Here is a 25196-nt window from a genome sequence, read left to right as displayed (position 1 = left end):
ACACAGGGTCACGAGGGTCTGCTGGAGCCAATCCCAGCCAACACGGGGTGCAAGGCAGGAACACACCCTGGGCAGGGCTCCAGCCCTCCACAGTTACTGGAAGGTAATACCGTTAAATTTTTGTTTAATTATTACCATAATTTATTCGTGGAGATAGGTAGATTTTAGTCTATTCATTAAAGGCCTTTAGCCAAAGTAGTACATTCAGTAAGAAATTAATTCACCAAGAATTGGAGGATAGTGTTTATTATATTCCAGCCAGCTTCATACAGTATATGTACAAGATACAAGTTCTCCCATAATTTCCTAATCTGGAGAATTTTACTGTGGAGTACACTTCCTGTTCTCATTTACTGTTTTGATTTTGCTCTACTGAAGACAAGTCACAATATAGTGTTGCTGAAACATTGTTCACTTTTCTTGATTTACTTTTAATATTGAAATAAAAAAATGAAGTCTAGTCTGAAGCATCCCAGGAAACACATGATCCACTATACAGTTAGATATTTTTATAATTTTTATAAGCTGTGATTTATACATTATTAAAATAAAAATCAATATTAATTATTGTAATCATTAACTTAAATGAATAAATCAGCCAGTACAGACCTTTTTGTACATTTTTTTTTTTTTTTTACAACAGGAGTTTTTGTAACCAAGCCAGTTTTTGGAGTAGGTATGGTAATTGATTGGCATCTTTCTGCGAAATGAAAAGTGGATAGAAACAGTTAAACATCTTCACTTAATACATTAGAGCTCTGTGAGTAAGTAGCTAATGCAGGTCTTGCCTGCTTTGGTGGGTTTTTCAAATTTAGTGCCTTGAGTTACAGATGGCAAGCCTGCTCATCTTTTGGTGGTGGGTGTAGAGCTAAAAGGAGCCCAAAGGACAATCTCTTAATCTTGAAAAGGCTTATGTTCAAAACATTCTTCACACTGGATCTCCTTGTTTTTCAAGTTGTTATATTAGCTGTGCACTTTTGTTGCCTTTGCCAGTCTGTCAGGGCCTTATATGGCTCTGTCCCTTTCCTGTACCATATTGTCCTGCCTGCAGTCCCAGCCCTGACTGTGTTCCCCTCTACAATATGGATCTGAAGCTAGACAAGCATTACAGAACAGTTTTCAGAAAAATGTTATAATGTCATCTGTATATAAAAACTAAGCCTAACTAATAACTCGTACTTTACATGGACATGGTTGTCACAATCAAAACACTTACTGGGGTGTTCAAAATGTAAAGGAAGAAGGAGAATTCAAAGCTCAAACCCTAAATTTAGAAACTGTTATGCACTTCTACACTATTTGGTTACAAGGCCTAGGAAGCTTTGATAGAGAAGGTTTGTGTTATAGTAGGATAGGTTGAGGTAAACATCAAGACTGTTTAACACTAGAATTATCGGAGCCTATGAAAAAACTCTTAGATCCGGCCCACCTTCAATCCCATTCCATCTCTCCATCAGCGTCTTTTGCCATGTAAATGTGCCAATAAAGACAAGCAGCAAGCAACCTACTATTACATCCCCCCACCGCCACAGAACATGTACAAAGTTCTCCCAGCTCATACCTTGATTATCTGGGAGTGAAGTGCTGGAGTTTTAGAGTGGAAATAATAGATTGTTATTCATACATGCATTTCATGTGTGTTCCGTTTCTACAATAATCTGTGTAAACACATTGTTAAAACAGAAAAGTTTCTCATATTTAGTAGTAAATGACAAAATATTGGCATAAACTATATAATGTATGAAGCGTGAAGTCCAAAGATCAAATAAACATTTTCACAAAAGGTTCAAAGATAAGACAATAGCTTCTGTGGCGTAGCGGTAAGATTTGCTGACTTGTAATGAACAGTCCCCGGCTCTATCCCAACTGCCTCCTATATTTGCCATTTTCAGTAGTGAGCTGTTGTAAATATTATACAGTACACATATACATTTGGTTTTCATCTGTAACAGACGGTGTAAATTTATAGTACTTGTAAAAGTTACAATTTTTTTTTTCACTTTTATTCTCTCAGTCACGATCACGATACATACTACCACCCTAGGGATATGACCCTGTTAAGTTTTTATTTGAAACTGGGAATAACTGTAGATGTGAGTGGTGTTTTGAGACAATGGAACTGGACATTCTCTGATCTCAAGGGATAAAAGCTGACACACAAACGCTGGTAAATCTGCCTTCTTTGTATCTCGCAGTCACTTGATTTTTTTTTTTATTCAGTTTTATTGAGTGTTCCTGCTCACACTGAATTAGTATGCACCTTATGGTCTATGATGTCAAAGCAACACTGACAAAAGAAAAACAGAGACATAGGTATATATAATATTTGGAATTATTCATTTTATGACCTGTATAGTACATTTTGGAAAACATTGTGGCACGGATGCAACATTAGTCATATTATTCATATTCATTCGCATAACATCTTGTGGTTATAATCGGTGACCGTGTGTTTTTTTTTTTCCCTGATCTTGACAGTTTCCATGTTGTATGGTGGTGTTTCTTTTGTACTCCAGGACATGCAGAGGAAAGAATAGTACAGAGAGGTCAGTTCAACGCTATATTCAATCATCAGATTCAAATGTTAACAGTTCACATGCACGCAAGCACCGTCCTTCCTACATTTACAACATGTGTACCTGTTGCAATGCGCACACTGCTCTCTATGCTCTGGTTCCTATTACATTGAAAGGGCACCTGACACTGACTCGGTTTACTTTCCTGGGGAAAGCGGCTCTCTTGGAACAGAAGTTTGTCGATGTTGCATCCTCCTTTTCTGTTTCCATCTCCTTTTCTAGTAAGATGCGACAACGAAGTTCCTCTGCAAGGTGAGCCATGAACACTCTTCTTTTCTCAGTGGCCCCTGTGCATGCCTTGCACAGTACATGTGTGTTGATTGCCGCCAGGTCAAGCGTGTTACAGTACACAGCAACTGGCCACCTGCGTGTTCCTACTCGCACTGAATAAGCTCACGCCTTCTGGTGCAAAATGTCAACGCAGCACAGAGAAAAAAAGAAAGAGACAAATATATGGGACATTGGGTATAAATTTATTGTACTTGTAAAAGTGACCTTTTTTCAGTTTTATTCTCTCAATCACATTCACGCTGCAAACAACCCCCACCCCGCCCCTCCTGATCTGACTCTAAGTAACAGCGCCAGCATAAATTGACACCCAATCTGACGCTGTTCGTTTTCAAATAATATTGCATTAGTGCAATGATGTTTTCTGATTGGTACTATTCAGGTCATAAAATGATTTCTTCAAAATGTCACATATATTGTCTCTTTCTTTCTGGTGTGTAATAGAAACCACAGCATAGAGAGAAGTGTGTACATTGTAGCAGGTACATATGTTGTAAATGTAGGAAGGACTGTCCTTGCGTGTGTGTGAACTGTTAACATTTGAATTTGATGATTCCATATAGTGCTGAACTGACCTCTCCGTACTATTCTTTCCTGTGCATGTCCTGGAGTACAAACGAAACAGTACCATTTAGCAACATGGAGACTTGCAAGATTGGGGGGGAAAAAAAAACATGTGGTCACTGATTACAAACGCAAGATGTTATGCAAATGAATGTAAATAATATTAGTAATGTTGCGGTGGTCTTATCCTTGAACCTTTTGTGAAAATGTTTATTTGACCTTTGGACTTCATACATTATATAGTTTATGCCTACATTTTGTCATTTACTACTAAAATATGAAAAACGTTTCTGTTTTAACAAAGTGTTTACACAGATTATTGTAGAGACTGAACACACATGAAATGTATGTGTTCCAAATAATGATCTATTATTTCCACTCTAAAACTCCAGCACTTCACTCCCAGATAATCAAGGCATGAGCTGGGTGAACTAAAGGCGCTTTTCCACTGCATAGTACGGCACAGCATGGTTCAGTACAGCTCACCCTGGTTCGGCTCAGTTCGGCTCGGTTTGCGTTTCGACTGCAGTTTAGTACCGCTTTAGAGTGGGCGGGATTATTCACGTGTCGTTATAGTTGCGCCGACCTCCTGAAAAACTTTTTCATTCTGTGTCGCCCCATCCAGCTCTCGCTGGATCCACTCCTCGGCTACCAACGAGAGGAACTTCTGTACTTCCTCAATAGACCACGAAACAGCCATTTTTGGTTAAAACAAAATGGTGCATCCGAACCTTCGCTGGCTGTGCTAAAAATCTAGCGGGTCTGTTGTGTCTCGTGTCGCAAGTTCAGTGACGCAGTAATGACGATTTTCTCTGGCCAATCAGTGACCAGCAGAGTTTACACGTCACGTTTTGGTAACGGTTCGGCACGCTTGGAACCTCGGCTGAGGTGGTACTAAAAAAAGGACCAGGTACCAGGTACTGTTCCCAGTGGAAAACCCCCCAAAAGTGAGCTGAACTGAACCGTGTCGTGCCGTACTATGCAGTGGAAAAGCGCCATATGTGCACGTTCTGTGGCAGTGGGGGGATGGAATAGCAGACTGCTTGCTACTTGTCTTTATCGGCAGATTTACAGGACAAAAGACGCTGACAGAGAAGTGCAATGGGATTTAAGGTGGGCCGGATCTAAGAGTTTTTTTGCAGGCTCTGGCAATACTAGTGTTAATCACATTACATATGAATTCATCACTAGGAAACTATGTTTAGTCTTTTACTTCAATAAAATGTATTTTATAGCTGTGTACAAAATATGTAGTGATAATAGTTAAATAAAATTTTTATCATTACATGAATTCTATTTTGTTTATCTTTAAGAAATCTAAAAGGAAATATAATTAATTTGAACATTTTTGAGATATTAATTTTCTCATACTGTTCAAGGAGTCCATCTGAGTAAAAAGTTTATGTTAGGAATCGGCCTTAGATGGGATGTCATCCATCACTGTGTTCATTCACTTACTCACAATAAGACAATTTATCTTCATCAATAAACACAACAGGGAAGACATGCAAACTCACTCTGGGAGGTACACCATCCGTGAATCAAGATAGGGTCTAATTCAATTAGAGCAGCAATGATGCTTGTTAATCTTAAATGTGTGAAAAGACCTACATAAGATTTTTGATATATTGAGAAATCATACCTAACAGAATCTGCTCATTGATTTATTTTTTTTTTGCACCTTGCACCAGAGGACTTTTTATGTTTTAAAAATAATTGATTAGAAATTACAATCACATATATTTTGTCATGCACCACTTACTCTGATACTAGATTTAAATATAGCATGAACTTCAGAGTTTGGAATGATACTACATTTTAGGAGCAAATCATTGAGCTGTTTATACAAAATAGCACCCAGAAGCTATGATCCTACAAGTATTATACAATCTAATTAAACAATGCATGCCGAAAAATTAAGCTACATTTAAACATGTCAGAATATGTAGTATTATGCCATTGTCAACTTGTCCCATTTCATATAAAGCCTTTCACATCTGTTGTCATGCCTACAATTAAGATTCAATGAGTCACAACCCTTTCATTAGCACAAACTAAGAGAACCGCTAATAATATTATTTAAAGTTGTGGGACTGGATTTACTGTGTCTAACCATCCAACTCTATCAGTTCTTTCTCTATTTTCTTTCTGTTTCCATCTATCCATTAACTTTATCCCACAAGGGAAAGATTTTGACCTAGACATGGGACATGAGCAAGTTAAGGACAGTGGTTAATTCACTCCGTGACAGGGGACTCACTCATTCACACTGAGGCAATTCAACTTCATTAATAGACCTAACATGCATGACTTTGACGTATGAAAAGATACTACAGTACCTGATGAAAATCCAACAAACCCATGGAAAAAGTGTGCAAATTCTACATGTTTTGATTTTTTTTCAAAATGCTGTTTTTGGGGGCAAAAAATGTGAAAAACAGAGCAGAGAAACACAAACTCTAGCAAGTAAAGCTAATTAAGCATTAAAACATAAATAACAAGGGTGTCGGTGATGTTTTAGAATTGGACCTCTCAGTGAAACAGGTGGTGAAATTTAAATCCAATGCATTGTGTTAGGGTTCTATTATGGAGAGGTTCTCATGTCAGCCAAGAAGGAGAGTGACAACATTCTTGTGTTGTTAAAGGCAAGCAGCTCTGTGAATTACCAGTGATATTGTCTTAGCTTTCAAGAAGCCCCTCCTTTAATAGCAACATGGGTTAGAAGAAAGGCAAATCTATTACTGATCTACTCTAAGTATATTTAGTGAAATAATTCCATCGTTTTTGTCATGGCAGATTCTGTAAGCAAAAAGAATATATTTTGTTGCACAGAGGTGTATGATGCAATAAACAGCTGGTTTAGTCCACAGTCCCGTACTCCATATAGAATTTACACATATGGATCAGTGAAGAGCAACAACATTATTAGAGAGTGTAAGACATTTTGTGCCTGTTAATTGGCTTACAGGGGAAACGATTAAATATTTCGTTTTCCAAATAATACAAAGATTTTTTAACATTGGACTTGCTAGGTAATTTTGATCCATTTGTTTCAGAACCATGCTGTTTTTCTTGAAGGTTTCTTGAGTAGTCTAAAGTTTCACGCTCATATGCCATATAAAGAAAGCAAAGTATTTTGCCATTGTCATTAAGTTTGTATCTACAATGGTTGATATTAATTAGCTTGATCCTTGTTGTTAACATTTACTGCAGAGATATATTTTTGAATATTGTCGGTTCAATCAGTTACTGAGGTAAACTATAGGATGAGTTTTGATGGGCACAGACCAGGGGTCACATTTGTACAATTTTGTGTGGATTTGAGCATGAAAATATGCATACACAAAAAAACAGTAAAATGTGTATGCCGAGAAAAAAAATGAGGTTTATAAAACTTGGACCACTCACATTTGTATGCAGTTTACTCTTGAGAAATCACAGCCATCTTGTAAATGTGCATACATGAATGAGTCTTGAACTATGTCCAGTTGCCACCTTGAAACAACCATATATGGACCATGGTAATCACCTTCATACATATGCATTCACGATGCTGCAGTTCTTCATTGGCTGATAGAGCAGCCTCCCACCTGATGCATCCAGGCACTGCCATCTGCATTTGATGAGTCTTATCATCTGATCAGCATGCGTAGCATTTTAGCACCTCTGCTCTATGCTTTGGGGGTTGGGAAAGGGCATAAGGTGCCAGCATCTGAGCAGGTCGCCAGTATTGTCTGGCACATGTAGTGAGATAAATGCTGTTACAATGAATATTATAGACCATATGAAAAATGGAGAGTTTGCCTAGTTAACCACCAACAAGCCGGCCCTCACATACAGCATCATCAGCAAGTTGTATTCCAATACTAGTTTGCCTCAGTATAAATGAGTCATGGATGGACCCTGGCCACTGAGCCACAATGTTTATCAGTCTCATCTTGTATCACAGATGACTTGTACATAGAATCGAATGTAACTATGTACGATTAACAAAATCAACTTCATTATAGCTATTTGCTTTTTTTGTAATATTAGTGCAGCCCATTGACCCAATTTATATTTGGAAGACTGGACACTGGTGTAAATTTCTTTTTGTGTTGGTTTGTCCACCCACTCCATACAGAAATTGTTTTTGCTTCCAGTAACAGCAGGCATGATGGCGCTGAAGCTTGGCTGAGATTTTTCTGACTTATTGTCCAGTTCCCACAGGTCGGTGCTTAATGCCAGAAGGTCAACTGTTGTTAAAACCTGCACATGAATAGATATAGCCTGATTTTGGACACTCTGTTTTTCTAAGGCCAGGCCCAACTGAGCACATAGTTCTAAGAAAATGGCTCTTGGATACCTAAATCAGCTCATAAGCCAGTCATGATCATGGACACAAAAAATTTGCTGGTCCCTAAAAGCTCATTCCCGTTGTACATGATCATTTGCCTAGTTTTCAAGCAGTGCAAAACAAGCCAAGTTGTGTCAAACATCTAGGCTATGAGCAGGCCATATGGCACAATATTTAACCTGCCTGTAATCATGGAGTAAATTTAACTTGTGTTTTTACTTCATCCAATTATTGACAACAAGGAATTGTTTTGGTTTATTATCCTGAAAAGTAACAACACACACCCAATATAAACTGAGTTGTTTGGTGCAGATATACAGCATTGGCTCTCATAAAGGGCAGCTAAAATCAAGTCTATATAATACATTCAGTACTTTCGAGATTTAATATGTTTGTCAAGTCAACACACATTATAATAACGGCTTGTGATATTTATTATTATATGTATTTACATTGGCTGAATTTCCCTACTTGATCAATGGTGTTGTCATTTCTCACTTATTCCAAAAAGTTGCATACGGTTGGGTTAGAGTTACTGTAAAACATATACTGTACATGTTCTTGCATCAGATTATCTTTTATCAATCACGACTTATGAGTAGAATGTTGTGCACGTACATTTTAGACCTGTCTTTGTACATAGAGAGAGAGAGAGGGGAGCGTGCATCAATATAGCACATTGCCGCACCCACCACATGAAGAACCACCTCAGGATCCCAAATTAGGACCCGAGTGCAGTCATGCAGTGGGTGACACCTCAGCACCACACTACAGTAGTTCGAATGGAATGGAACATTGTGAGATTTTTACAGTGGTTGAAGTGGCTATCCTGCCACCAAACCCTGAGTTTTCCCTACAAGCTTGAGGACCTGCTTGCAGGGCTAGATGCGTGTTAACGTCATACCGAAGAGCAATTGCAGGTTAAGGGCCTTGCACAAGAGCTCAAAGGAGTGGAATCACTTCTGGCATTTAACTGGCAACCACCCGCTATTTGTGCATACAAAAGTTTTATAAACCTGACCCTGCTCATCGTTGTTTGTAATTATTAGGACACAATTAAGGGAACAAATTCCACAGAAAGAAAAGTGAATTAATAAAAAATATGACAAACGTGTTAATGCACAGGATGATAAATGACAGACAGTAAAAGACCAGTTTAGGGTCTTAGCCAGAGAGACAAACAATCCTTTGTCAAAGCCACTACAAAAAACAAAAATCAAAGTCTGAATTTCCAAGCAAAGTCAGTATCTATATTTTTAACACTAAACACTCAGCAGAGGTTCTTTGGAAAGGTATCCACAAACTTGACCAATGAGAGACACACAGCTTAAATACAATTGTACTGACTTCTAGCAGTGAGTTGTCACATTGTGGCAGTGGACACCCAAAATGCTGGTCCCCACTAAAAAGCTGGAAGGTGTCCCAGAGTTTCATAAACATAGTGATAGAATAAAAGAACAAGTTTCCAACTCAGATGAATGCAGAAACTAAAAGTGAAAAAGAGCTCTTCAGATCTCAAGACCCCAATCAGAAATTATCAGGTCCCAAGAAAAATGTACAAAGCCTGGAAAAAATGTATAAATATAAGCATATATAACATAAATAGTGTTAACTTCACTGGAGAAGAAAGGAAAACTAGGGGTTTGGCCTGGGCATGCTGCTTAGAAATTGTAACAGCTTAGGTACTGTATACCATAGGTCACCTTGGTTACTCATAATTTTGAACCACTGATGGCTAATCATACACTGTAATACTGTAATCTGGTTTATGTTTTATTAAGACAATTGTGTAAAACTAGAGTCCAGCATGTAACACAACTGTATTAACCTCCATCCCTCTGAAGGTGTGGTATCCTGAGAAAGTGTCCCATCTGCAGAAGTAAAGGCCTGGTGTGTGACCCAATATTTCATAGCGGGGCTAATAGCACTCACTTATTAAATCACTATGCATCTAAAATAGTGATGATGTTTTTGAAAACATGGACATGCGCAATACCTTTTTCACTCAGTTATTTTACTTTATTTGTATCTTTTTTGCAATAATTATGGACATATGACCACTTACTGTTTCAATGCAATTTAAATTTCTTTGACACATTAATACATCATTATCAGTATGTAATTTGTTTCTATTATTCCTCTCATCTCTGCATTACTGTTTGATTTATAGTGACTTTGTGCTGAACAAAGACAAGTCATTCATTTCCATTCATTCCTCCCTTCTCATTCACTATACATTTAATTTTTTTTAGAATTCATCATTTTTACTTGTTGATTTTACATTGCAGGCAGCACAGTGACATAGTAGTGAATACTACTTCCTTAAAGGTCCAGTAACCCTGATACTGTCACTAGCAATGCATCAATCAGGACCCCACGTTTCCCTTTTTCACATCCTCACCTTTGACTCAAGTCAGTAAGCAGCACCTACCAACCCTTCCATGTGAGGTGTGAAATTGACAGGGATAAGGCCCTGAGTGATTTCTTGTCAGTGATATATTTGATTTGCAACCTATTTTCTTGTCCTCCCCGTGTACACAAGTACACCACATACCAAAGTTGAACCTTTTAGGTTAATTGGCATTTGAAATTTTAGCTTTATTTACGCGCAACCTAATATTGGACAGGGTCCCATCCTGGCCAATTATTCTCAGCCTGCCATTTCTGGTGGGAATGGTTCTGGCTAACCCCAAAAACCTAAATGAATGAGTGTAATTCTAGACATTTCAGTTGAATTTCTAAGCATATATTTTGTAATGACAATACAAAATATGTTTATGTTGCAACTTATTATATTCAGATTATTAAACATTACTCGAAAGGTTTGTACAGTGGATATATGCTATTACAGCCATATTAACTGAGTAGCACTTTTAATGTGCTTTGACTCAACTTTAATTATATTTGGGCAAGATGAATTATAACCATATCTGCAAGTGTCTTTGTCCTACTATTTTTTTTTTACTTATTGACTTTTGCATTAGTTATACTGAAGGTAGTTCCATATATTGTATTGCTTAGTAAACTAACATGGCAGTAGTTGAGGAATACATCTGGGTACAAATGGCATCAAATTAGTTTATCCTTTGTTGGCTGTCTTGCTATTTACAAAAAATTGTTAACAAGCAATCAGATAAAAAATAGGCAAGAAATCATTCTTATTTAATGAAAGTTAAGATGGCAAAAAGTATCTTTCTGATCTGTCATACAGAAGTAAGCATTTAATTATTGCTAGATTCTCGGAACTGCAGATAGAGTCATCCAGCCAAATGTCAATTTCTATTAAAAGTAGGAATTAACATCTAATTAAAATCAATATGTTTAAATGCCATACCCACAGAATGCAGCTGTCAGGGTCTGCAGGTGGTGGCCCAGAATGCACTTCTGGATCTGTAGAAATGTTAATGGACTCAGCTGGCCAGGGAAGGATGCTAATGCTAGAAAAGTAATAATTGTATGAGTCATCACTATAATGCATTGACATCTGTAACATTTGATTTTTCAATTACTTTACATGTGCATTCAAAGATTCATAACAAGAGCTGACAATAAAAATGCGCAAAAGTCTCACTTGAACATAAGTAAGTTTAAAAAAATGAATCTGTTCTTATGTATAAACTACAGCTATATTTTATTTAAAAAGTGAAACATAAAAACATACTTGTTTCGGAACTAATTGTCTAGAAATGCAGCTATGATGTCCAAATGAGCCTTCAATGATACCCTGGTATTTACTAATATATCACAATGAAAACCATTATGTATTGTCATTTTTTATAGATTGTGTTCTTCTCTTTAGGCTGTGAGGATCATGCACTCTGTCCTCCGAAGATATGGCTCCTATGAGAACTTTGAATTGGCCAATGGTGGCAGCATCCTCCCTAAAAGCAGAGTTTGGGCTTCTGTGCGAAAGTACTTACAGAAAGAGGGGTGTGTGGGAGAGGTGAGGCATGTTACATTGTTAAGGTTTGTCTCCAGTTACAAACAAGTCAGATATGTTTAGTGTATAAATATGGTTCACCAAACACTGTGCCCTTTCAGTTCAGTGAAGTTGTTTAATTGTGAGGGATTTTTTTTGGCCTGAGTATATTATAATTAAGAATAACATGGATGGCGTAGTTGGGAAGTAGTAGCAGAATTAATTCATTTTTATAGTATTTTGCCCTCCTTAATTTTTGGGACAAAGACACACTTTTCCTTGATTTACTCCTTTGCTCCACAGTTTCAAATTACAAATCAAAAAATTCAGATGTGATTAAAGTGCACATTGCAGACTTTAATTTATGGGTATTTGTATATATTTTGGCCACACCATGTAGAAATTATCACACTCTTTATACATGGTGCCCCGATTTCTGTGAACTTTAATCATGTCTGAATTGTTTTGATTTGTAATTTTAAATTGTGAAGCAGAAGGGTAAATCAAGGAATAATGTGTCTTTGTCTCAAATATTATGGAGAGCACTGTATAGTGTTTTTATATACTGATAAAAATCGCTGATAATACTTTACAATAACTTCAATTTCTTTCTTTAATAAACCTTTACAATAGATGAACATTTCCAAGTTTGGATTAGGTACTGCAAAAATGTATTTAACTAATAAATAAGTTATAAAAATGCAAAGAAACATTATATAGTTTTTGATCCTGTATTAATGTTATAATATATATATGATTTATCATTTAATGACAAAACTAACTGAATGTACAGTACATGAAGTAACAATCTCTTAAGTTTATTAAAATCTTTGTTAATGAAAGTTATTATAAAGTGTTTCTGTATCTCTTTATAAAACAGTTTACTGCAGAAAAATGCAGAGGCAGTAATGAAAGACTATTGTGATTATCCACTTTAAGGGAAATGTGGTTCTACAATATTTTTAAACTGCTTTAAGCATTTCTTTTCACTTTCTTACTGCGGCTAAACCAGTAAATCTTTCTCTTTCTCTTTTTCTCTCCCTCTCCTTTGTGCATGTTCAGGTGGTGGTACGTTTATCTGAAGAGCTGCTTTCACAGGCAGTAATGATGGTCGAGAGTTGCAGGCCAACTCTCACCATCAACCTGGCAGGGGCTCGACAGCACTGGCTAGAGGGCATGTTGCGTCATGAAATTGGTAGGCAGTCATAGATTATGACATCCAGGGTTTCATGTGATCAGTTTGTTATTAGCTCATTGAACAGATGTCATAAGCTCTCATCTGTCTCATAGGAATGGGCTGTTTGGTGTCTGCTGAGAATGTGTGAAGATTTATTATCATTAGTGATTTAATGAGTCATAAAATATGCATTAAGGACTTTACTTGGCCCATTGTCCACACTAAAGCATTATTAATTCAGTGACCAAGTGTCAGGAAAAGTCATGTTTACGAAAATCAAATATGCAAAATCTTCAGCTCTTCATTTTCCTAGAAGAAAGCTTTTCTCAAATATGTTGCATTTACATAATTGTTATAACTGAGTTGCAGTAATTGTTTAAAGTTTAATTAGCATTTGCAGTCTCTGGAGTAATAACCAAGAGTACAGTGCTGTAATTAAACAAAAAAAAACTTCCATTTTATTTAGCTCCTTTCTGTTGTGGACTCAGTACAACTATAGATCCATAATGTAATTGTTTAAATTTATTTTACAATTAAAGCACAAGGAGGGTATATAAATTGTCATTCAGTGAATTTAGGAGCAGGGACTGAGCAAGCAGTCATATAGTTAAATTCCACTAGGCTAAAACAAAATAGAGAGAAAGAGAGCAGGCCTGATCTATACCTAATCTATCCTCTCAATCTTTATAATTATAACTACCAACATAATAATAAGCTGCATGGCCATAACTCTAGGGGAAATAGGAAATTAAGACCTAAGCTGTCTCACTTCCAGTTAAGACTATAAAATGACATCAAAAACTCAGAATCAGTGTCTCCATGATGGGACAGTTAACTTCGTAAGCTGGAATGTTAAAGGCCTGAATCACGAATTAAAGAGAAAGAAAGTACTCTCTCACCTAACAGGTCTAAATGCTAAAATAGTATTTTTACAGGAAACCCACTTAATAAGCAAGGATCAGTTCCGGCTGCAAAAAGACTGGACTGGCCAAGTGTTCCATTCTAGTTTTACGAAGAAAACTAGAGGCGTGGGAATTCTCATACATAGAGCAGTCTCATTTGTAGCATCAGATGTAGTATTGGATTCTGAAGGGAGATATGTAATGGTCATGGGAGACTTATCTAACTGTAAAATGATTTTGATAAATGTTTATGCACCTAATGTTGATGATAAGGAATTTATACAAAATTTATTTGCATCCATTCCCAATCTGAACACTCATAAAGTTATAATGGCTGGGGACTTTAATTGTGTTCTAAATCCACTTTTAGATAGGACTTCCTCCACAGGGGGAACGGCATCTAACACCGCAAAGATAATTACAAAGTTTATAACTGATCACAACTTATCAGACCCCTGGAGGTTTTTAAACCCAAATTCAAGAACATATTCTTTCTACTCATCAGTACATCATTGCTATTCAAGGATTGGTTACTTCTTTATAGACAATAACTTCTTGCCTAAGATTAAATCTTGCAAATACGATGCTATTGTTATTTCTGACCATGCACCTATGATCTTGGAGCTAAAATTACTAAGCCCCATACACTCACCCCAAGAGATGGCCTCAACCCGCTTCTATTAGCTGACGAGAATTGTACTGAATTTATATCCAAACAAATCAAATTCTTTCTAGAGACAAATACATCCCCGAGATCTCTGCAGGAATACTCTGGGAAACTCTTAAGGCCTTCTTAAGAGGACAGCTTATCTCATATCTTTCCCACAGAAATAAATCCGAGACCAAGAAAGTAGCAGAGATAAAAAGCGAAATTACTAAAATAGATGAAGAACATGCCAGACTACCAAGCAGACTCTACATAGGAGGAGGCAGGCTCTACATTCAGAATTAAACCTCTTGACAACTAAAGAAACTGAACAACTAATTTACAAATCCAGACATCATTATTATGAACATGGGGAGAAAGCTAATAAGCTTTTAGCTCAACAAATTCACAAGCAAGAAGTGCAACGCAATCTCGTAATCACTAACACTAACGGAGATAAAATCATGAACACAAAAATGTAATGCACACTTTCAGAGACTACTATAAATCCCTATATACTACTGAGTTTAAAGAAGACAATACACAATCTAATGCATTTCTGGATACATTACAGATACCACAAATAGACGCTTTAGTGTGGAGGAACTTGATAAACCTCTGGCATTATCAGAATTACTAGATGCTATAAAGTCACTCCAAGGTGGAAAGCAGCAGGCCCTGATGGCTACCCTGCAGAGTTTTACAAGAAATTCTCCGCTCAGCTAGCTCCCTCCTATTAGCAACATTTACAGAAGCCAGAGATAACCAATCTCTTCCACAAACCTTTCGCCAAGCACTAATCACTGTCTTTCCAAAACAAAATAAGGACTTATTACAATGTGCATCATACAGACCAATTTCACTTCTGAATAACGACGTTAAAATACTCTCTAAAATCATAGCTAGAAGGATGGAGAAAGTGCTCCCTCGTAATATCACAAGACCAAACTGGATTTATTAGGGGCGACACTTATCTTCAAATCTTCGACGCCTGTTTAATGTAATATACTCACCAACTAAATCAAACACCCCAGAAATATTATTATCATTGGATGCAGAAAAAGCATTCGACGTGATTGAATGGAAATACCTTTTTACTATATTGGAGAAGTTTGGGTTTGGCCCGAACATTTGTGCATGGATTAAATTACTGTATACTAACCCAGAAGCATCAACAACATTTGCTCAGACTACTTTAAACTAGAACGTGGCACTAGACAAGGATGCCCCTTGTCACCGCTGCTGTTTGCATTGCCATTGAACCACTGGCAATACATTGTCGAAATACTGATCAGATAAAGGGCATTAGCAGAGAAGGACTGGAACAGAAAATCTCATTATATGCAGATGACATGGTACTGTATATATCGACCCAGAAAATTCTGTGCCTGCAGTCTTAGCAGCACTCACAGAATTTCAAAAGATCTCTGGTCTCAGAATTAATCTGAATAAAAGTGTACTCTTTCCAGTGAATTCTCAAGCATATAATATTAGATTAGATACCCTACCTTTTATCATTGCAGAACAGTTTAAATACCTCGGGGTAAACATAAAGCTCTATATCAACAAAATTTCGCCGTCTGCATGGAAAAAATTAACAAGACTTGCATAGATGGTCAACCCTTCATCTCACTCTAGCTGGAAGAATTAACACTGTTAAGATGAATATTCTTCCTAAACTCCTTTTTTTATTTCATAACATCCCAATATACATTAATAAATCATACTTTAGGCAATTAGATTCAACAATAACCTAATTTATTTGGAATTCAAAACATCCACGCATCAAAAGAGCGACCTTACAAAGACAAAAGGCAGAAGGCGGCATGGCTCTACCTAACTTCCAGTTTTATTACTGGGCAGCAAATATATAGGCGATAAGAACCTGGACACAAATAGAAGAACATACACAGGCTTGGACCACAATAGAAGTAAAATCCTGCAGTACTTCTTTGTATTCCTTGCCCAGAGGGGACTGGGCGGTCTCATGGTCTGGAATCCCTACAGATTTTATTTTTCTCCAGCCGTCTGAGTTTTTGTTTTTCTGTCCCCTGGCCATTGAACCTTACTCTTATTCGATGTTAATTAATGTTGATTTGTTTTGTTTTCTTATTGTGTCTTTTATTTTTCTATTCTTTATTATGTAAAGCACTTTGAGCTACTGTTTGTATGAAAATGTGCTATATAAATAAATGTTGTTGTTGTTGCTGTGCTCCAATAAACACACGCTATCGGCAATATACAAATAACCCAAATGTGCTCCACTCACTTTGAATCTGGAACCAATGTAGAAAGCATTTTAAGACGGAGAAGCTTCTATCTGTGGCACCTCTGCAAGAGAACCTCCTCTTTCAACCTTCACAAACATATGCAGTTTTTAATATCTGGAAAAAATTTGGAATTAACTTGCTTAGAGATCTATATATAGACAACGTCTTTGCATCCTGTGAACAATTACATTCCAAATTTAGCATTCCAGCTACACATTTCTTTCACTATCTTCAAATCAGAAACTTTGTTAAACAAAACCTTCCAGATTTTCCTCATCTTGCACCCTCATCCATGCTGGAAAAATATTGCTCAATCTCAAGGACTTAGACTCCATCTCTACAATATATAAAATCATTTTACAAATTCGTCCCTTTCAAAGATCCAAGAGGACACTGGGAAAAAGATCTCTCAATTAATATATCAGAAAAGGAGTGGAAAGTAGCAATGCAGAGAATTCACTCGTGCTCTATATGCGCAAAGCATACAATTATACAACTTAAAATTATATATCGAGCACATCTGTCTCAACTAAAACTCTCCAAAATGATTCCAGGGCATGATCCAACCTGCGAACGCTGCAACCAAGTCCCAGCCTCACTTGGTCACATGTTCTGGGCCTGCACCAAATTAACATTATTCTGGACAAAAATTTTTAATTACCTTTCAGACAGTCTTGGACTCACAATCCCTCCTAACCCATTAACAGCTGTGTTTGGGGTTCTACCAGAGGGGCTTAAAGTGGAGAAGGACAAACAAATTGTGATTGCATTCACTAAACTTTTGGCACGCAGACTTATTCTGATAAACTGGAGGAACCCAAACTCTTCTCTTTTAAGTCAGTGGGAAACCGATGTGTTATATTATTTGAAGTTGGAAAAAAACACATACTCAGTTAGAGGATCCGTACAGACTTTTTTCAAAACATGGCAGGATCTAATCAGTAATATTTTAAAATAAGTTCATAAAGCACAGAGAATTTATTAATTTAGGTATGTTTACAAGCCATAAATTTAACGTTGTTTGGCTTGCTCTCTCTCTCAGGTGTGGGGATCGATCTGTTCTTAATTTTTCTTTTTGTAAAAACTTGATTGCTTTGTATGGATTGTAATAAAATTAATAAAAATAAAACAAAATAGATAACTTTAAAAAACTATTTTCATAAACAGAAGTAGTCAATAGTAGAATTCTCTTGACTTGAGCTAGTGCTGTTATAATGTTTTACTGTAAGCTGTATACAATATTTGTAATGTGATTTTATAAATGCTCATATGTGCTTGCTACACATGAGCCCTGTTATCACTCTTTAAATAGCTGTTAATGAACCTAATAAACCTCCCAGCAGACTCAGTAAGTACCTATTGGTCCATCATTATGGAACTAATAACAACGGATGATGCACATTAAAAGAAATAATATTTTATATAGCACCTATTATCAATAATAAACATTACAGCTTGGTTCACACACAAAAAAGCAATAATACAACCAGATAAAATGTAAAAGTAACAAAACAAGTTAGGCAAGCATTGAAAGAATTGAAATCAAAAAACAGTAAAACAAAATTTTTTAATTAGTCATACAAAGTACTAAGTGTAGAAGAGTTTCTGGATCTAAAATAAGCATACAGTATGTAGTCTCTCCACTACATTTAAAATGAACTGAAAGTGTTTCTAAAAAAGAACCACAACTAGAATGAAGTTTCCTTTTGTGCTTATGGAGGGTTAGACAGTGAGGAGCTAAAGCATGTAAAGCCTTATAAACAAATTAAAAACCTCACAATCAATTCCAAAATTCACAGGTTTTTCAAGAACAGTCGTAATATGTATTTGTTATTTGATCTTGTTAGCAATTATGCCGTTGCATTTTGAGTCATTTATACTGTAGATGTTCTGTCAAACACTAAGTCATAAAATACATAATGAAATGTGATTATAAAAACTGATTGACTAAGTGTTTATTTTTGCACAATTTTGTACTGAGATACAATCTAAGGAATGTACAAAGTATCATATAGTTACTTAAAATGTTCAAAACCATCACTGTATTCATCAGTATTCAACTTTAGGCAACCCTATGTAAGTGGTAAACATCAGTTAATTAAAAGTTAATTTATTTATATAATAGATCCATGATATAAGTCTCCTTTGCACTCTACCCAGTGCAAAACTTAGAGCATGCACACAATATGAAAAGAGAAAAGTTTTTGCCTCATATTCTTATAGTGGTTATTTGAAAGAAATAATTTAAATATATTTATATAAATTATGGTGTTAATATATTAATAATAAATGCATATATTTTTTGTTATTCACAAAAGATTAAGTCATAAGAATATTCATTAATTTAATTATTCCTTTTCTAAACTTAGTTATTGCAATTCAAGGTTTCAGGGACATTTCCCAACACCATCAAGTGCAAGGCAAGATTCAAACATGGACTGGTCATCAGGTACATTCTTGGGCACATTCTTATGCAGGGACCCACCTACTCAAATCCACCTGAGTTAGAGTCACCAATCAACTTAGCATGGCTTTGAGATGTGAGAGGAATCACAATAACAATTAAATGTAATAAATTCCTTCCATGGTCTCTTGTTTATAAATATTTAATTTACAAGTCACAGTAGATCACTGACATTCTACACTTTTAAAGAATAATGCAATTACATTGTGCAGTGTGAGAACCCTGCAGTAGAAAATGAGTGCAGCACCGAGACAGAGATCAGCACCTCGGACAGCACCAGGCGTTCAGTAAAGCAGGATTGGAAGGATAAACAGGATATATAATAAACATTGAAAGATATGTGAACATCTGTTTATTATTTAAGTAATAATGTTTTTCATGTATCTACTTAAATTAGAAGTACATTATTATTATGTGTCAAATTAATTTACTGGTAACATTAAGCATCCACTTGTTTTTTAAGTTACCTGAGAATACATTTTAGGCATCTTAAAATGTACAAAGGCATGTTTTTCAACATATTTTAAAATATTGATCAATATGCACACTTTCAAAATCCACAGGGAGTCAGAGCTTATAGTGGCATCATTTACTGGTGGGGCAAGGACCAGCTGCAGATGGGAAATGTGTATGATGTTTGTGACCAAATGTTTTGACTGCATAAACAGATCTACTGCAAAATGTGAATTTCAAGCAGATGCTGCATATAATCTGAATATGTGTTAATGACATCATAAAAATGATTTTGTTTTCTGAAAAATAAGGGTTCTCGTCTTTTTTTCAAATGGCAGTGGCTCATATTTGGGGAAAAAAAAAAAAAAGAAATATATTCCAGTTTTAAATAAAAACAAAGCTGCCCAGCTGTTATGCACATAAATTGATCAGTTTCTTGTATTCAGGTCAGGTTGGGGAGCATGCACTAGTACAGCATGTTGCTGCAACCACCACATGATGAAAGAGCATGGGATAACAGTTGGCAACCCCCTAGGCAGACACACAGTCCAGTCCCACCCTCCAGAAATTACCATCTATCTGATGCAGCCAGGTGTTATGTGGGTGTCTTCTTACCCTTGTCCAACCACTCATGTCCTCAGCAATGAGGATTCTGTGACCTGGATCTCCCTCAGGGAATTGGGCCACATGGCCATAGTGCCATAACTGGCACTTCCTCACAATGCAAGTCATGTGTCTCATTCAGGACTCTGTGAGCAAGCGCTTGTTCAACCCAAAATCAAACCAGTGGTACCCCTGGATTCTCTGAAGCGACACAGTGCTGAAGGAGTCCAGTCTCAGGTCACTGGATAGCGTCCATGTTTTGCAACTATATAGCAAAACATGAAGCACCAGGACTTTAGACGACTTGGACCTTCATCCTTTTGCAGAGAAATCTGGAGCACCACACGCCCCTTTCTAGCGACTTCATGATCCCTCGAAGCTCTTCCAGTCTGTATACTGACTTCATACAGAGAGTCACCAGAGATATGAATGTTGCTGCCGAGGTAAATAAACCTCTCAGTGTGGTCAACATTTCCTCCGTAGACAGACACACTGCTGATGGCTGTGCCCTAGAAGTCATTAAAAGCCTGAATCTTGGTTTTTATCCAGGGTACTTGCAAGCACAGACACCCAGACTCCTCGTTTAGTATCTCCAGAGCCCCAATCAGCGCCTCCATGGACTCAGCGAAGATCACAGCGTCATCAACAAAGTCAAGATCAGTAAATCTTTCTTCAACAACAGATGCCTTTCACAAGCTGGACCCCATGACCCTGCCCAATGCCCAGTCCAGATTAGGAGCGAAAACATACTCATGATGAAGCATGTAATAACTGGGAAAAACACAGAGGTTCTGCCTCCACTCTGCACAGCACTCACAGTATCACTGTACAGGCCGGCCATGATATAACACAGAAATAACTTTTTGTAATCAAGCGGGTTGGAAAATGGATGGATGGATAAATAAGTTACATGAGCCAAATAATTTAATTTCTTCAAAAACATTTACTGTTGTGGATTTGTAGTAATCCAATGTTTTATTCTACTCCTCTGTCTAGGTACACATTATATCCGTGGTGTCAATAATAGTCAACAGCCATGGCACAGCAAAGCAGGACGGAAGCAGTTTGGACTGAAACCTGCCAACCCAACAGAAGAGGGACTGGCCAGCCTACACAGCGTTCTCTTCCGCAAACACCCATTCCTATGGCGGGCTGCCTTGCTTTACTATACTGTTTATCATGCTGGCCACATGAGCTTCAGCCAGCTGTTCAATGATATTGGGCAATTTGTGCAAGATCCTGCAGTCCGTTGGGAGTACTGTGTCCGTGCCAAGAGGGGCCAGACAGACACTTCCCTCCCAGGTATGATAATGGTGTTGAGTGAAACTCTAAGGGCCTGACTTTTCTTTACCGTTTCTTGATCTGAAGTTCCCCTTTATACCCATTCCAGGATTCCACAGTTTTTTGCCGAACTAACAATGGGAAGAATTCTCTTATCACCAGTGCAATGCTTTTCAAAAAACAATTTTTACTTTCACATTGTTTTTTAGATACCCCTTTGTCCTTGGGCAACACCTGACTAGCTGAGATGACTTTTACACTAGCCAGAATAAAAGATTATTAGAAGCCCACTTTTCTACTATCAGGAAATTGGCAAAAAATATTAAACTTTCAAGCATACACAAGCACAAGCATTGATTTTTAAACTTCTAACATTTGAAAATGAACAGTAGAGCTGAATCATGTCTATGTAACAGGTTCTTTCATCCTGCTTTAAGACAAGTTACTGTGTGAAAAATCCAACTGTTTCACTCTTTGGAGCAGCAAGGATGCTCAGGTATTGTGTGCTGAGGTCCAGCAAGTGTTTCTTTGGTCATAGACTGTACTCTTTACCAGTGACTCCTTTTACATAGTGATAGCATACTGTATATGGCTTATTGACCTGAGGTGTATCTGGTGTTGCCCAGCTTATTGCTTGAATCTAAAGTGTTGTTCCTAGATCAGTTGTTGCAATTTATAGTCTTCTGTTGGCTTTTTGTCCCTCTAGTGATTTCTAGTCCATATTTCTTTTCAGTTATGGACAATAAGTGGTGCTCTTAGGCTATGATCAATCCTAAATATTGGCAAAATAGCCAAAAATATCCAAATATAATGCTTCACTGGAAATAATAATAGGTTGGGAAAATGTGATATTAATAAGAAAACAATTCTTAACACTTGCTTCCTCTCTTGGCCAGGAAATACAAATAAAAATAAGTTTACTTAGTGAAGTGGCTGCCCATTACACATCTCATTATTACCCATGCACTCCTCTCACCCTTGCCTTTACTTTCATTCCAACTACAAATTCAGAAGACCATTGTTTGGCAGAGACAAGGTTATTGACAGCAGAAAGAGAGCAGTCGCACACAAAAGGGAAGAAAAAACAGGAAACAAAACAAGAGATCAGGAGCAAAATTTGTAAATGGTTAAAAAAAGATATCTTTCTCTAGTCAGTGAGTCTTTGTTTTTTAACAATGATAAGACAACCTGTGAGCAGCACGGTGGCGCAGTGGGTAGCGCTGCTGCCTCGCAGTTAGGAGACCTGGGTGCGCTTCCCGGGTCCTCCCTGCGTGGAGTTTGCATGTTCTCCCCTTGTCTTCGTGGGTTTCCTCCGGGTGCCCCGGCTTCCTCCCACAGTCCAAAGACATGCAGGTTAGTTGTATTGGTGATCCTAAATTGTCCCTAGTGTGTGCTGGGTGTGGGTGCATGTGTGTGTGTGTGTGTGCCCTGCGGTGGGCTGGCGCCTTTCCCGGGGTTTGTTTCCTGCCTTGCGCCCTGTGTTGGCTGGGATTGGCTCCAGCAGACCCCCATGACCCTGTAGTTATGATATAGCTGGTTGGATACTGGATGGATGGAAGACAACCTGTAAAAATATGGCTTAAGTTTAGATATATCACCACCATGTCTTCACACAAATGCATTGTGGGCACATGCACCTCCTAGAAACATACAATATCTTAGCAACCAAGCTAAAAATGATAGAGCAAAAGTCACATAATGTGTGACTGAAAAATATATGAAATTGAAATGTTTTATTTTAAAATCTGACTTCCACTTAGAAAGAGGAAGATTTATGCCCCATAAAGTTGCTATCTCTGAGACTATTTCAAAGGGAGGTTTCGCAATTCACTTTAGCTATTCTCTCATACATTCCTCTAACAGCCTCTGTACTTTTACCAACCTAAGTCCCAGCTATCATTTTAAGCAGCAGACAGTCTTCAGGTGTCTGAACTCCACAGAATGCCACAGGAATCCACATAGCATCCAAAAAGATCCCCTGGCTACCCTCTAGTGGTTTGGGGATGCTCTTGTAAGTTACTCTTTATCCTCCAATGCCATTTCCCTGTACCATAGTTTTTATTTTTTAGGAACATTCATAGTTGTGAATCACAATTGCATTCAATGAAAAAGGGCTGCATGTGGTTTGCAAAGTGTCCCCCTCTCCAGGATGTCTGCCATTGGTGGTTCTCCAAGAGAGGCCACTCCCCAAGATCTAGTTGGCACCAAATCTTAGTGGGAATCTCTCTGACCTCTGGATAAATATTGGCTGCAATTCTCCAAGTCAGAGGCCCCTCCTTCTAGATCCCATGGTCGTCAAGGACTGGGTCTTAGAGACACTAAGAAGAGAAAGATAGGGTTTTGAGAAAAAAAAGTTTAAAAAACGCAGTCCTATACAGTATTTAGTCCACTGACATTACTGTAAAAATAGGCAGTTCCACCCCTAGTAGTATTCCATCTGTTTACTCATTTCATATTATCAGAACCCTGGTTTGTAGTAGTCCCTTTGTTGTGGAGTCTCATTTTGGAGTGGCTAACCTTTTACAACTGTGCAAGCTGGATAAGCTTACAGCATACTTATGATTGACTGTACACTCTAGCCAGCACCTTCACCCTTGTGAGTTGTCGCTCTGTTTGCCCTTCCTCTTCCCCATTTTGGACTCGGAATTTCCGGGTTTTGGCGATGCTGTGGTGATTCCTGACTCCGTAGTCTTCTCGGGGTTCACTACCCACATAAATTTTTTATACAGTTCCTCCGCAATAGACGCTGGAGTATCCTGCTGACTACGCCACTGTGGTAGATAGGGGGCACTCTCGCTCCCTTGAACCCCTGTCCACGACTCCAGACACCAGGTAAAAGTCCTCAAGTTGACTTTATTAATTCGCCACAGTGTACAAAACACCCTCTCCTCCACAATACTCATAAATACACACAATAATCACTATAAACCAATCCTCCAGCTCCCAAACGCGTTGCCACCCTTCCACCCAGCTCAGCTCGCCGTCTGGGAGCTCTCACAGTCCTTTTATATATCCTGACCGGAAGTGTTCCAATCCCTAGTCCATGTGACTCTCAATCACTTCCGGGTCAGGTACAAGTTCTTTTCTTCACCCCAGAAGCACGTCATTCCTCTTGTCCACGTGTGCTTCCGGGGCGTAGGGAAAATAGCCATTCTTCCTCCCTGCAGCATCCCCTAGTGGCCCCCACGGCATCCAGCAGGGCTGTGCATGAAAACTACATTGTTCAAGATGTCCTGCTGGTCTTCTGGGGACCTCCATACTGCAAGGAGGGCTCCACCTGGCGGCTTGGGGGTATTGGCTGGGACAAACGGCCGGCCATCCTCCACAATGTCCAGATCTTTCTAGAGTAACTGTACAATCAACTAATAGTAAAAGGCAAGAATTTCTGGTAAAAAAAACTTTATATACAGTGAAGAGATGTTCCATAATGCAATCAACACTTTGCAATATTCTTGTGGACAAAACATTTAGTGATTTTTCTGAGATAGGGGTGGATAACTATTTATTATGTGGGGCCACATGAGAAAAACAGCTTGGTAAGGAGGGTCGTACACATTCTGTCAAATGGTACATTATGGTAAACATGTTAGATTCCTTTTTTCTCCATAAAAAAATTAATATAGACTCCATATTCACAGATTTTGTTTGATTCATTGAACCATGGAACATACACACACTATAATGTGCTTTCTGACACAACCTTGAACTCCTGATCGT

General features: G+C 37.8%; 1 protein-coding gene across 3 annotated transcripts in view; it reads left to right on the top strand.

Moving 5' to 3' along the window:
• LOC120535761 (uncharacterized protein KIAA0895-like) overlaps positions 1 to 25196 on the top strand; it is an 81437-nt gene that overhangs the window by 38983 nt on the left and 17258 nt on the right. For all 3 annotated transcript variants that reach the window (XM_039763808.1, XM_039763807.1, XM_039763806.1), the window contains 3 exons: positions 11564 to 11707; positions 12746 to 12878; positions 21195 to 21500. In XM_039763808.1, coding sequence (XP_039619742.1) covers positions 11576 to 11707; positions 12746 to 12878; positions 21195 to 21500 — 571 coding nt within the window. In that variant the 5' untranslated portion in view covers positions 11564 to 11575. The remainder of the gene's footprint in view (positions 1 to 11563; positions 11708 to 12745; positions 12879 to 21194; positions 21501 to 25196) is intronic.

This window comes from Polypterus senegalus, chromosome 9 (genome assembly GCF_016835505.1).
Source record: "Polypterus senegalus isolate Bchr_013 chromosome 9, ASM1683550v1, whole genome shotgun sequence".
NCBI lineage: Eukaryota > Metazoa > Chordata > Cladistia > Polypteriformes > Polypteridae > Polypterus > Polypterus senegalus.
The sequence above is the reverse complement of the archived record's forward strand: the minus strand, read 5'-3'. Positions and strand labels throughout refer to the sequence as shown.